The sequence below is a fragment of the Hyperolius riggenbachi genome, chromosome 11 (assembly GCF_040937935.1).
Source record: "Hyperolius riggenbachi isolate aHypRig1 chromosome 11, aHypRig1.pri, whole genome shotgun sequence".
NCBI lineage: Eukaryota > Metazoa > Chordata > Amphibia > Anura > Hyperoliidae > Hyperolius > Hyperolius riggenbachi.
Genome location: NC_090656.1, coordinates 14,528,466 through 14,543,653, shown reverse-complemented (window position 1 = coordinate 14,543,653; position 15,188 = coordinate 14,528,466). Strand labels below are relative to the sequence as shown.

Sequence of the window (15,188 nt, the reverse complement as noted above, 5' to 3'; positions counted from 1 at the left end):
GTGTCTCTAAGTCAAGTCTAAGCAGAGTCTGCTTGGCTTGCATTTTCTCATGGACTTTAGGCAGGATTTCAGCCTCTTGCCATATACTTAGCTCCATGAGAGGGAGCCACTTGCAGCAGTCTGTAGTGAGCACAGATTACATGCATGGATCATTTCTTTCCCAATGGTCAGGATTGCATATTCGTAGATTCGGAGTGCCTACAAACCACATGACAATCCTCTATACAAGTAGGGACTGAAACGTGGACTAGCACAGCCCCTGTGGCATAACTACGATTCATGGGGGCCCCCCGCAAGACTTTGATACGGCTCCCCCAATGCTCACACCCTTCCCTTGCCTCTCCTTGGTACCCTTCATGGCTGGGGGCCCATCTCACAAGGGTGATAACACAAGTGTGGCCATCATGCTCTTCACACTCATAACCAGTGTAGAAACAAATACACCTAAACTGAAGGATGGACCCCTGCATCAGAGGAAGGGCAGATTAGTAGTAGGAGGGCTCTCACAATCACCCGTCCGGTCACATGGGGCTGTTCCTCTAAAGCTCCGCCCCTGCACAGCCCGGGTGCAGAATATTTACTACAATGTAACAAGGATAAGAGACTAATATAGTCCGACACCTTGTGATGTCATTCTGTTGCCACCGACAAACAGCTACGCAAAGGAAGGTGCTGCAAAAATGCAAATAAATGTCAAATATCTCAGTTTGAGTATCACAGATCGACCACCTATCCAAACTTACAAGCTTATTGGCTTGATAGAAGAATGCAACATGTTTTCAGTGACTTGTCATCCTAATCCTATGGCTAAAAAAATCTCAGATCTGGAACAAGCACACAATGAAGACTGAACATTCTGATCCACTTGTCTGTTCCAATAGCAACTACTAGAGCCACAAGGTAAGTATGACTGCTCATGTTCCCTTTAACACTTTAGCACCCAATTTATTTAGAGACTAGCAAGTGCTTCAGGCCAATTTATTTTACCCCCCCCTTTTTTTATTTCTTTATTTGTTACATTTTCTTGCTTCTAATTAGTACTGCTGTAATGTGTATTCATGGCGATGTGTCACTGGAGGGCAGTGTAAGACAATAGCAGAGGATTTCTTCTTTCAGTTTCTATATTTTCTGCTAGAGAGAGATTAAAGCATTCCAAAGAATTTAAAGCACAAGTTCTGCCGACTGAGGTCACAAGCATTGTACTCATCTCAAGCGAGAGAACTCTACTGAAGATGCTAATGGTTTAAAGAGAACCCGAGGTGGGTTTGAAGAATATTATCTGCATACAGAGGCTGGATCTGCCTATACAGCCCAGCCTCTGTTGCTATCCCAAACCCCCCTAAGGTCCCCCTGCACTCTGCAATCCCTCATAAATCACAGCCATGCTGCTGACAAACAGCTTGTCAGAGCTGGCTGTGTTTATCCCTAAAGTGTCAGTCTGCTGCTCTCCCCGCCTTCTGCAGAACTCCAGTCCCCGCCTGCATCCCTTCCCTCCCTGCTGATTGGAGGGAAGGGACGGGGGCAGGGACCGGAGCTATGCAGGAGGCGGGGGAGCAGCTGAGACTGACACTACAGATGTAAACAGAGCCTCACAGCACGGCTGTGATTTATGAGGGATTGCAGAGTGCAGGGGGACCTTAGGGGGGTTTGGGATAGCAACAGAGGCTGGGCTGTATAGGCAGATCAAGCCTCTGTATGCAGATAACATTCTTTAAACACACCTCGGGTTCTCTTTAAGAGGAACCCAGTCAGAGAGGTTTATGAAAAGGCCATTGCTGACTCCCTCTGGAGGATTGCTAATTGCTCAGCTGTTGGGCTGCTCCTCTGCTTTCATACTCCTGGGGTTACTGACCCAGACCAGCGTTTATATCGCATGTTCTGACTGCAATGGCCGCATGCTTGTTCCAGGTATGAGTTACAACCTACTGAAACTAAAAGATCAACATTACAGCCAAAGTGATGACATTTTTCAAAAGGGAATAACAATATCAGCGTCCATATTCTTATCACTTCAGGTATCCTTTAAAGGTGTTATGAAGCAAAATGTGCAATCCCATGATATACTTACTGGGGGCTTCCTCCAGCCCCTTGCAGCCGACATGTCCCACGCAGCATCTCCATTCGCAGCCGCTGGCCCGGGGTTCCCGCAGGTGCAGAGGCTGACATCCTCTACTGCGCCTGCGCCGCTGTCAATCAAGTCCACGTTGTCTGCAGTGTACTGTGCAGGCGCAGTGTACTGCGGACAACGTGGACTTGATTGACAGCGGCGCTTCATGCAGGCGCAGTAAGGACGACCTTGAGGTCAGCCTCTGCACTGGCGAGGACCCCGGGCTGGCGGCTGTGAGGGGAGATGCTGCAAGGGACATGCCGGCTGCAAGGGGCTGGAGAAAGCCCCGGGTAATGTATATATAGACATTTTGCTTGATAACTCCTTTAAGGGCTGCTCAATCACAGCAGTGGCCATAACACTTGCAGTGGACTTTTGAATCAATATGAAGGCTGCATGAGGAAGCTGATGAATACCTTTCATAGACTCTTCAAAAGTACAGGACTGTGCTGAGCTGGAAGTCTCTTTCTTTACGAGGTTTGGAATGGCTGCCAACGGAAGGGGAAGAGTTAATGACACAGCTGTGACCAAATACACACACAAAGGCCGAAGCCTGACTGCTGACAACTCCGGGTGTAGAGGCTGAAGCCTGACTGCTGACAACACTGGGTGTAGAGGATGAAGCCTGACTGCTGACAACACTCGGTGTAGAGGATGAAGCCTGACTGCTGACAACACTGGGTGTAGAGGATGAAGCCTGACTGCTAACAACACTGGGTGTAGAGGCTGAAGCCTGACTGCTGACAACACTGGGTGTAGAGGATGAAGCCTGACTGCTGACAACACTGGGTGTAGAGGATGAAGCCTGACTGCTGACAACACTGGGTGTAGAGGATGAAGCCTGACTGCTGACAACACTGGGTGTAGAGGCTGAAGCCTGACTGTTGACAACACTCGGTGTAGAGGCTGAAGCCTGACTGCTGACAACACTCGGTGTAGAGGCTGAAGCCTGACTGCTGACAACACTCGGTGTAGAGGCTGAAGCCTGACTGCTGACAACACTCGGTGTAGAGGCTGAAGCCTGACTGCTGACAACACTGGGTGTAGAGGATGAAGCCTGACTGCTGACAACACTGGGTGTAGAGGCTGAAGCCTGACTGCTGACAACACTGGGTGTAGAGGATGAAGCCTGACTGCTGACAACACTCGGTGTAGAGGATGAAGCCTGACTGCTGACAACACTGGGTGTAGAGGATGAAGCCTGACTGCTAACAACACTGGGTGTAGAGGCTGAAGCCTGACTGCTGACAACACTGGGTGTAGAGGATGAAGCCTGACTGCTGACAACACTGGGTGTAGAGGATGAAGCCTGACTGCTGACAACACTGGGTGTAGAGGATGAAGCCTGACTGCTGACAACACTGGGTGTAGAGGCTGAAGCCTGACTGTTGACAACACTCGGTGTAGAGGCTGAAGCCTGACTGCTGACAACACTCGGTGTAGAGGCTGAAGCCTGACTGCTGACAACACTCGGTGTAGAGGCTGAAGCCTGACTGCTGACAACACTGGGTGTAGAGGATGAAGCCTGACTGCTGACAACACTGGGTGTAGAGGATGAAGCCTGACTGCTGACAACACTGGGTGTAGAGGCTGTAGCCTGACTGCTGACAACACTCGGCGTAGCTTCTGAATCTGAGGTCTGATTACTGACCATACTATGTACAGAGACCGAGGCCGGACTACTGACCATCAGTCTAGAGTCTAATTTCGGGGTACTCTGTATACAGAGCCTGGGTCTTGTTAACTGACCACGCTATGTACAGAGGCTGAGGCCTGACTGACAAGCAATCTTTATGTGGAGGCTTGAGACTGACTACTCTGTTTACAGAGGTTAAATCCTGACCACAATATACAGAATCGGAGTCTTGACTGCTGACCAAAACATAGAGAGGCTGAGGCATGACTACACTGCACAGAGGCTGAGGTCTGACCGCTGACCACATTAAACAGAGCCTGCTCACCACACTGTTCAAAGGCTGAAGCCTGATCACTGAAAACACTGCTCAGAGGCTGAAGCCTGATCGCTGACAACACTGCTCAGAGGCTGAAGCCTGACTGGGGAGACCACACTGCACAGAGGCTACAGCCTGACCGCACTGCACAGAGGCTAAAGCCTGACCGGTGACCGCACTGCACAGAGGCTGAAGCCTGACCACTGACCACACTGCACAGAGGCTGAAGCCTGACCACACTGCACAGAGGCTGAAGCCTGACCACACTGCACAGAGGCTGAAGCCTGACCACTGACCACACTGCACAGAGGCTGAAGCCTGACCACACTGCACAGAGGCTGAAGCCTGACCACACTGCACAGAGGCTGAAGCCTGACCACTGACCACACTGCACAGAGGATGAAGCCTGACCACTGACCACACTGCATAGAGGCTGAAGCCTGACCGCTTACCACACTGCACAGAGGCTGAAGCCTGACCACTGACCACACTGCACAGAGGCTGAAGCCTGACCACTGACAACAACAAGTACGTTGCTCAGGTAAGCTTCACATTATACAACCAGGGATGTGCTCACGAGTAATCACGAGTCCTTACTCGTGATTCAAATGAGGCTTAATTGCCGCAGCTGAGTGGCTGGATGATAAGGGGTTAGTTACCCATAAGTCCATCAGCCTCCCTGCTCTCTAAACAGCTTGCAGGCGTCCTATTGGTTGCGTTGCAAGCCTCACTACGCGCACTTCCTCCTTCAAGCCGAAGTGCAAGGGACCTTAGACCTGTCCCTTAAGCCTTATATCTACCTTTACCAGGCATGGGCAAACTTAGCCCTCCAGCTGTTACTGAACTACAAGTACCACGATGCATTTGCCTTTATGAGGCATGACTGTGGCTGTCAGACTTCTGCACTGCATTGTGGGACTTGTAGTTCCTTAATGGCTTATACAATCATTACTCCCACTTAGCAACTTTATGCAACCATAAACAATACCAGTCTCTGAACTACCTGCTCAGCTATGCACCCTTCAGCCTCCTATCCTCCTGGGCAGGCTGGCCACCGCATCAGCCTCCTATCCTCCTATACACCTAGGTTTCCCCTCAAGCTTTACACATTCCCCTTTGCAGCCACTTTTTCCCAGTGTCATATATCCCCCTGCACAGTTATGCACTGTACAATTCCCCCCCCCCCCCATCAACTCCAACCCTCATACTTACCTGTACTACAATGTCCCCTCCTTCCACTCTCATGAGCAACTTAACAGCCAAGTCCGCCCCTTCTAGCCTCGAATCCACCTACTAAGCTATATCTGTCCGTCCATTATTTTTATATCACTCTGTTCAGCCATGATCACAACACAGCCTCATATTCTCCTGAGCAGCCATGTCCTCCTCCTTTCCGACCTCCTACATGAACCAGTGTAGCCATCATGATGCCCTGTTCCCCCTTAGAGACTCCTGCATCCCCTGGGTAACTCACCTCTGTGCCCCCCCCCAAACCCCTGACACTCTCCCTAGTATCTACTATATATAGTCATATTTCCCCCCTACCCCCTCCAGCCTCATATTCTCCTGAGCAGCCATGTCCTTCTCCTTCCAACCTCCTAAATCAACCAGTGTAGACATGTATTACCTGCCCCCCCTTAGAGACTCCTGCCCCCCCCCCCCCCCACCCCTGAGTGGCCTCATATGTCCTTTGTGGATATTATGGCTTTCCCTCCCAAGCTTCATAGCAAAGGATGCCCCCTTCAGACACATAGGTCTCTCCACACAGTGCCCTCTCTGCAATCATGTCTACTCTTCTGTAAATATTCTCCCTGTGCAGTCAGTCTCTCCCCTTCCCAGCCTCATATAAGCTCCTGTGTAGCAATAACCCCTTCCAGGCATGTGCTATCCCTCTGTGCAGCCTCATACTCCCCCCCCCCTCCTGGAAGCCTTGTCTCCCTGTGCAACAGGCAGAGGAAGATCCACTCATACTGTGTGTGGTAAGTGGCTGAGGATGGAAACTCAGATGTAAAGTTCTGGAACTGATATATCAGGACAAGTAAGTGGCCAATACACTGTCTACATGTTTATGTGTGGTGTCAGTGCTAAAACATAAGGAAATTGTATGTTACCCTAAGGGGTACTCACTCAGGATTGTGAAGCCTCTGTATTCTAAAGAGGCTTCACCCCTCCTCCTCCACAGTCTTGTCCCATCACTTGGACCCCCAAAGAGTGGATTCCCTATGCGCTAGCTCGGCCCCGCTCGGTCACTGGCAGACATAGCTGGGCAGGCAGCTTGCACCTACCCAGTAGCACAGAGCCAATCCTGACCGGTTATTAGTGAAGAAAGCCGAGCGGGGTGGCGCTAGAGCACAATTGCGAGGTGCCGACAAGCAGACATTCGTGGGTCCAACCGCCGGAATGGGGCCGCGGAGAAGGACAAGGGACGCCTCTTTAGGGTCCAGAGGCTTCCCTCATCCGAGGTAAGTACCCTCTATGGGCACTTTTTCCGCTACATGTACACTTTAAGAGATCTGGAATAAAAGTGGCTCATAGGAGAGGGCTACCTGGCAACGCTTGCTATATAGGGGGCGGGACACTAGAGCAGGAAGTAGCCGGCAGTACTCCGCACACTGACGTAACACACAGTGGAGAGTGGGCCAGATTTATCAAAGCATTTCTTCTAAATGTGTTCCGATTGTAAGAAACTTCTCAAATCCTACGTAATGTCGGCAGTTTAGCGTGGATTTCTAGAGCGGCACTAAAGCTAAGAAAAGTGCAAATCCATCCCTAAACTGGTGCAGTCTTCATAGCAGTTCTCCAGATAGTGCAGCAGTGCAGGCTAGATGTAATTTGTGAAGGGCTCCTCCCCCCTCACTCAGAGCCTGCTGACAGCAGATGTGTTGGTTACCACAGCAACAGCTATTTCCCTCACACACTGCACTGCCTGAGAGACCTTCCTAGCTCCTCCTATTTTTAAGAAGGTTTCTGCACGATCTAGTGATTTCTTAGGATGTCTGAGACAATTCTGCACGTATTTCTAAAAACCTACCAATATTTTGTCTCAGACACTCTTGATAAATGTCCCCCACAGAGAACTCACCTGAGTCTGGAGTGTATGTAAAAGGCTGAACCTCATGAGAGCGGCCGGCATTGGTCACCACAAACATCACCACAGACACCGGGGATGTGATATGCTGGTCGTGGTACGGAGGAACCTTCACAATGAGATGGTTCTAAACAGGCAGAAATACAAAGATCAGGAGTGCCGGTCACATGACGGTCACATGGCATATAATAACAATACACTGCAAATATATGTGTGTCCTGATTCCTTATATCACCCTCCCAAATTATTCAGTTAGGATGTGGGATGTCACCTCCCCCACTTCAGCCAGCTCACAATATTTTCCTTCAGCTGCCCATACCACCCCCTTCTAGCTATCGGAAAAAATTTACAGAGGAACTGTAGTGAAATTAACAATGAATATTGTTTACATTATTCATTTATAGATCGTTTAGTCAGTGTCACTGGTGGTGACATCTTTAGTTCTGCCAGGTGATCTGTACGGAATGTTTGTTACTGAGGGAGATTTGGCTTGCTTGGCAGTTGGAAAAAAGCTAGTTATTTCCCACAATGCAATGTGGTTCACAGACAACAATCTGCCAGCACTAAGGCCCTGACATCACACTGTAGCAGGGGTTTCAACACAAAATCAGCCATACAGTTGCAGCTGATACAAATCCTGCGGTAAATCTGAAGTGTGTCTACTTGCTGCTTTCATGGAAGCAGACATATGTTAGCATCCAGTGTTTACAATACAAACTTGCTGCTTTGCCGAGGGAGTCAGCTGACACAGCTCAGAGATCAAATTACAACTTGTGATTAGTCACAGATGAGGGGGAATTAGACAGGCTAAACTCTCTAAATACACACAGGGTGCATTTCTCTCTGTTTTCCTTCTGTCCTGTGCAAGAGTTCAGGTCCACTTTATATGGAACTCCATGTAAAACTTTTATTGTCTAGATGGAGCAGGAAGAGTTAGAAGCTCTGTCAGATTTTACTTCTGTTTGTGGTCACCATTCATTCTTGTATCAGGTTTTCAAGAACAGGAAGTGAAAGGATCTTAAAATAATTGGCATCCACATGGCGGGAGAGGGTGAAATCCTCTGGTTAGTTTTTATTGCCGTCAGATATTCTTCCACCTCCTGTCCTGGTTACTTCTCACCAGCAATAGGAAGGACGTGTGTGGAATTTTCCACACTAGGAACCTAGATGGCAATAAGAGGCTGAGCACCTTTCTAATCCTTCCCTGCTTTAGGTGACTGCACACAATGCTAGGGGAGTGGCTGAAATAAATGCCAGCTTGTTAAAGCGGGATTGTCACCATAAAAAACAAATTTCAACAGCAACTGGTCTGAGTGTATTAAATGATAAAGATGCTAATCCTGCATTCAAAACTTTTTCTGCTGTTATGGGTTGGAGTTATCGCATACCTTAGGCGCACTGGCCCTTTAATTGCCATTGCCAAATAGTTGCATGCTGGGGGAACTTTTTATCTATAATCTATTCCTCCTCTTCCCTTTATTTCCCCCTCCTTCTAATGACATAAGACAGTTATGTCACTTCCTAGTATAGACCTCAGTGGGAGTGTCTGATGACTCTGGGAGGAGGGCGGGCAACGAATACACAATTAGCAAGAGGAGAAAAAAAGAGTGAGGGAGGAAATGTCAGGATTAGCTGCATTTAAAGCTAACCAAGATAGAATCTGTCTAGAACAGGATTCTCTGCTTTTCCTTTGTAAAATTCACAAGAATCATAACGTAGACAGTGCAATACATCTGTTATGTAAGTAGAGCTGTTATGTAGTAATTATCTACTTATATGTGGTTTTTATGTCTAGGTTAGCATGGGTGTCGCTTGTTCTTTAAAGTGTCTGGAGCTCCATATTACAGATCTTATTCTTTGGAATAACTAGAATAAGGTAACCCCTAAAGGTGGTAACCATTGTCTTCCGTTTCAGTGACTAATTACATAAACACACATGTGTAACACAAAGCGTGATCATGCCTATGAGGGTATTCCAGGCCGGTGGCATTGCATGTGCCCCAGGCGCCAGGCCCTAGCCTCAGCTCTGTGGCCAGATGCCCTGAATCTCTGCTGTTACCGCTTTCGGAGCTTTTGCTGGTCTTTAGCTGTTAATGTTGGCAAGAAGCTGAAAATGCTAGTTAATTTAGTGAACACATTGTACTGTTTTTTTGTTTTTAATCACACTATGCTGGCTCAGGACATTAGTAACTAGGGTCTTTATTTTTTTAAACTTCAACTTTTACAAGTGATTCTTCTTCCTGAGGAGTGAAGAGGCCAGGTTGGGAAACATTGATACATGAGGCGTGCTGTAGACATTCACCATGTTGGCCGTTATATGCTTTTAAAGCACACCTGACACAAGGCAAAGCTATCTAAGGAAAGCACTGAGGTATGTTCATGTTGGAGCCACATACCTCTGTGTGTTGTTTGTTTCCCCCCCCCCCCAAAAAAAAATCAGACAGGAAGAGGTAGGCTTGCGTTAATATTCCCTTCTATCGCCCTCCCATTTCTGCCTCAACCCGTTTTAGCAAAAACACACATTTTTCAATGCGTTATTAGAAGGTAATGAGGAGAGAAGCAGACAACACACAGTAGTATGTGAATCGAGCATGATCAGATCCTTATGCTTTAAAGAGAACCCGAGGTGGGTTCTAAGAACGCTAACAGCACACAGAGGCTGGGTCTGCATATACTGCCCAGCCTCTGTTGCTATCCCTAATCCCCCCTAAACACCCCCCCCCCCCCCTGAGCTCTGCTATGCTACCATAAATCATCAGCCGAGCTGTCGACACACAGCGGCAGCCGGCTGTTTACCTCTGCATCTGTCAGTCTCGCCGTTTCCCCGCCTCCTCCATAGCACTGGTCCTCGCCCACGTCCCTTCCCTCCCCGCTGATTGGAGGGAAGGAACGCGGGTGGGGACCGGAGCTATGGAGGAGGCGGGGGAGCGGCGAGACTGACAGATGCAGAGGTAAACAGCCGGCTGCGACACGCTGTGTGTCGACAGCACGGCTGGGTGATTTATGGGGATACAAACTCAAAGTTAGAGGATACTCGAAGTGACATGTGACATGATGAGATAGACATGTGTATGTACAATGCCTAGCACACAAATATCTATGCTGTGTTCCTTTTTTTCCTTTCTCTGCCTGAAAGGGTTAAACATCAGGTGTGTAAGTGGCAGTTCCTGTCTGAGTCAGGACTGGGTCAGACTACAGTGTGACACTCACTAATCAGAAATTAAAACTATAAAACACTTTCCTAGCAGCAAATGACTTCTGAGAGCAAGAAAGAGATAAAAAGGGTCAATAGTTCATAGATTTTAGCTCTGGCATACTTCAATGAATGCGTCATTGAGCAAAAACAATAAAACAGTAAAAACTTGACTTAAATATAAAATAAAACTGTGGAATATCTTAAAAAGTAATTTTTAGGAAAAGGAAGATAGATACAATTGTTTATTTCATTAGTTTATTTTCACCTGGGGTGTCCTTTATTGAACACAAAATACATAAAATTGTATTGCTTTAGATGTACTTTTAGCTGAATGAGATGGAGAGGAATAATGGCCTTGTGACTGGAGGATTGTGGGGGCGGGGCTCCGGAGGAGAGAGCCACATTGCAAGTGTACCATGGAAACAGACTGCGGTAGTGTAGGAAAGGGATGAAGGATGGATATATGTAGAGTTTGCTCTGCACACAAACCATTGCACGCAATGCACAAACCAAGGTGACTGAGATAAGAGAGGTGTCAAGCAGGGAGCAGTGTGACACTACAGCACAGAGCCTGAGCTAGCAGGAGACCATCAGGGGAGAGGGAGGATGATCATTAGGTGAGTGTGACACTACAGCACAGAGCCTGAGCTAGCAGGAGACCATCAGGGGAGAGGGAGGATGATCATTAGGTGAGTGTGACACTACAGCACAGAGCCTGAGCTTGCAGGAGATCATCAGGGGAGAGGGAGGATGATCATTAGGTGAGTGTGACACTACAGCACAGAGCCTGAGCTAGCAGGAGACCATCAGGGGAGAGGGAGGATGATCATTAGGTGAGTGTGACACTACAGCACAGAGCCTGAGCTTGCAGGAGATCATCAGGGGAGAGGGAGGATGATCATTAGGTGAGTGTGACACTACAGCACAGAGCCTGAGCTAGCAGGAGACCATCAGGGGAGAGGGAGGATGATCATTAGGTGAGTGTGACACTACAGCACAGAGCCTGAGCTAGCAGGAGATCATCAGGAGAGAGGGAGGATGATCATTAGGTGAGTAAAGGGAGGGAGTGAATAAACTCACAGGAGTATCCCATATTACCCATACCACAAGGAATGAAGCAAATTGGCTTAACTTCAATTTAGTTCATCTGAAAGTATTTCAGAGAAACTGAGTGAGAAACAATATTTTTATTTAAAGTAATTAGACTATGATAATGACTATAACAGAGATTCTATTATGAGCTCCTCTGCGGACAGTCAGTGACATGATAAATACATAATAATAATATTAATAATATGGGAGGACAGGATTAGATTCTGAGCTCCTCTGAGGACAGTCAGTGACATGACAGAGCTATATAAATACATAATAATAATAATAATAATAATAATAATAATAATAATAACATGGAAAGACATTACACTAGGACTATGGTAGGATTAGATAGTGAGCTCCTCTGAGGACAGTCAGTGACATGACTATGTACTCTGTAATGTGCTGCAGAAGATGTCAGGGCTATATAAATACATAATAATAATAATATGGTAGGACATTAGACTATGACTATGGTAGGATTAGATTGTGAGCCCCTCTGAGGACAGACAGTGACATGACTATGTACTCTGTAAAGTGCTGCAGAAGATGTCAGTGCTATATAAATACATAATAATAATATGATAGGACATTAGACTATGATTATGGTAGAAATTAGATTGTGAGCACCTCTGAGGACATTCAGTGACATGACTATGTGCTCTGTAATGTGCTGCAGAAGATGTCAGTGCTATATAAATACATAATAATAATAATAATATGGTAGGACATTACACTATGACTATGGTAGGATTAGAGTGTGAGCTACTCTGAGGACAGACAGTGACATGACTATGTACTCTGTAATGCGCTGCAGGAGATGTCAGTGCTATATAAATACATAATAATAATAATATGGTAGGACATTAGACTATGACTATGGTAGGATTAGATTGTGAGCCCCTCTGAGGACAGTCAGTGACATGACTATGTACTCTGTAATGTGCTGCAGAAGATGTCAGTGCTATATAAATACATAATAATATGGTAGATCATTAGACTATGATTATGGTAGAAATTAGATTGTGAGCACCTCTGAGGACATTCAGTGACATGACTATGTGCTCTGTAATGTGCTGCAGAAGATGTCAGTGCTATATAAATACATAATAATAATAATAATATGGTAGGACATTACACTATGACTATGGTAGGATTAGAGTGTGAGCTACTCTGAGGACAGACAGTGACATGACTATGTACTCTGTAATGTGCTGCAGGAGATGTTAGTGCTATATAAATACATAATAATAATAATATGGTAGGACATTAGACTGTGATTATGGTAGAAATTAGATTGTGAGCACCTCTGAGGACAGTCAGTGACATGACTATGTGCTCTGTAATGTGCTGCAGAAGATGTCAGGGCTATATAAATACATAATAATAATATGGTAGGACATTAGACTGTGATTATGGTAGAAATTAGATTGTGAGCACCTCTGAGGACAGTCAGTGACATGACTATGTGCTCTGTAATGTGCTGCAGAAGATGTCAGGGCTATATAAATACATAATAATAATAATATGGTAGGACATTACACTATGACTATGGTAGGATTAGAGTGTGAGCTCCTCTGAGGACAGTCAGTGACATGACTATGTACTCTGTAATGTGCTGCAGAAGATGTCAGGGCTATATAAATACATAATAATAATAATATGGTAGGACATTAGACTATGACTATGGTAGGATTAGATTGTGAGCCCCTCTGAGGACAGTCAGTGACATGACTATGTACTCTGTAATGTGCTGCAGAAGATGTCAGTGCTATATAAATACATAATAATATGGTAGATCATTAGACTATGATTATGGTAGAAATTAGATTGTGAGCACCTCTGAGGACATTCAGTGACATGACTATGTGCTCTGTAATGTGCTGCAGAAGATGTCAGTGCTATATAAATACATAATAATAATAATAATAATAATATGGTAGGACATTACACTATGACTATGGTAGGATTAGAGTGTGAGCTACTCTGAGGACAGACAGTGACATGACTATGTACTCTGTAATGTGCTGCAGGAGATGTCAGTGCTATATAAATACATAATAATAATAATATGGTAGGACATTAGACTGTGATTATGGTAGAAATTAGATTGTGAGCACCTCTGAGGACAGTCAGTGACATGACTATGTGCTCTGTAATGTGCTGCAGAAGATGTCAGGGCTATATAAATACATAATAATAATAATATGGTAGGACATTACACTATGACTATGGTAGGATTAGAGTGTGAGCTCCTCTGAGGACAGTCAGTGACATGACTATGTACTCTGTAATGTGCTGCAGGAGATGTCAGTGCTATATAAATACATAATAATAATAATATGGTAGGACATTAGACTATGACTATGGTAGGATTAGATTGTGAGCCCCTCTGAGGACAGTCAGTGACATGACTATGTACTCTGTAATGTGCTGCAGAAGATGTCAGTGCTATATAAATACATAATAATATGGTAGATCATTAGACTATGATTATGGTAGAAATTAGATTGTGAGCACCTCTGAGGACATTCAGTGACATGACTATGTGCTCTGTAATGTGCTGCAGAAGATGTCAGTGCTATATAAATACATAATAATAATAATAATATGGTAGGACATTACACTATGACTATGGTAGGATTAGAGTGTGAGCTACTCTGAGGACAGACAGTGACATGACTATGTACTCTGTAATGTGCTGCAGGAGATGTCAGTGCTATATAAATACATAATAATAATATGGTAGGACATTAGACTATGATTATGGTAGAAATTAGATTGTGAGCACCTCTGAGGACAGTCAGTGACATGACTATGTACTCTGTAATGTGCTGCAGGAGATGTCAGTGCTATATAAATACATAATAATAATATGGTAGGACATTGGACTAGGACTATGGTAGGATTAGAGTGTGAGCTCCTCTGAGGACAGTCAGTGACATGACTATGTACTCTGTAATGTGCTGCAGAAGATGTCAGTGCTATATAAATACATAATAATATGGTAGATCATTAGACTATGATTATGGTAGAAATTAGATTGTGAGCTCCTCTGAGGACAGTCAGTGACATGACTATGTGCTCTGTAATGTGCTGCAGAAGATGTCAGCGCTACATAAATACATAATAATAATATGGTAGGACATTAGACTATGATTATGGTAGGGATTAGATTGTGAGCTCCTCTGAGGACAGTCAGTGACATGACTATGTGCTCTGTAATGTGCTGCAGAAGATGTCAGTGCTATATAAATACATAATAATAATATGGTAGGACATTAGACTATGATTATGGTAGGAATAGATTGTGAGCTCCTCTGAGGACAGTCAGTGACATGACTATGTACTCTGTAATGTGCTGCAGAAGATGTCAGCGCTACATAAATACATAATAATAATATGGTAGGACATTAGACTATGACTATCGTAGGATTAGAGTGTGAGCTCCTCTGAGGACAGTCAGTGACATGACTATGTACTCTGTAATGTGCTGCAGAAGAGGTCAGTGCTATATAAATACATAATAATAATATGGTAGGACATTAGACTATGACTATGGTAGGATTAGATTGTGAGCTCCTCTGAGGACAGTCAGTGGCATGATTATGTACTCTGTAATGTGCTGCAGAAGAGGTCAGTGCTATATAAATACATAATAATAATAATAATAATAATAATAACAATAACAATAATAATAATAAATAAAAGAATAATAATATGGTAGGATTAGATTGCGAGTTCCAGAATACT

General features: G+C 45.2%; 1 protein-coding gene across 7 annotated transcripts in view; it reads right to left on the bottom strand.

Annotated features, from left to right (window-relative positions):
* The window catches only part of NFAT5 (nuclear factor of activated T cells 5), a 182,225-nt gene that overhangs the window by 43,292 nt on the left and 123,745 nt on the right, over positions 1–15,188 (bottom strand). For 6 of the 7 annotated variants that reach the window (XM_068260758.1, XM_068260757.1, XM_068260759.1 and 3 more), the window contains 2 exons: positions 7,142–7,274; positions 2,524–2,595 (listed from right to left, as the gene is read on the bottom strand). In XM_068260758.1, coding sequence (XP_068116859.1) covers positions 2,524–2,595; positions 7,142–7,274 — 205 coding nt within the window. The remainder of the gene's footprint in view (positions 1–2,523; positions 2,596–7,141; positions 7,275–15,188) is intronic. The other variant, XM_068260761.1, reaches the window with a different exon arrangement.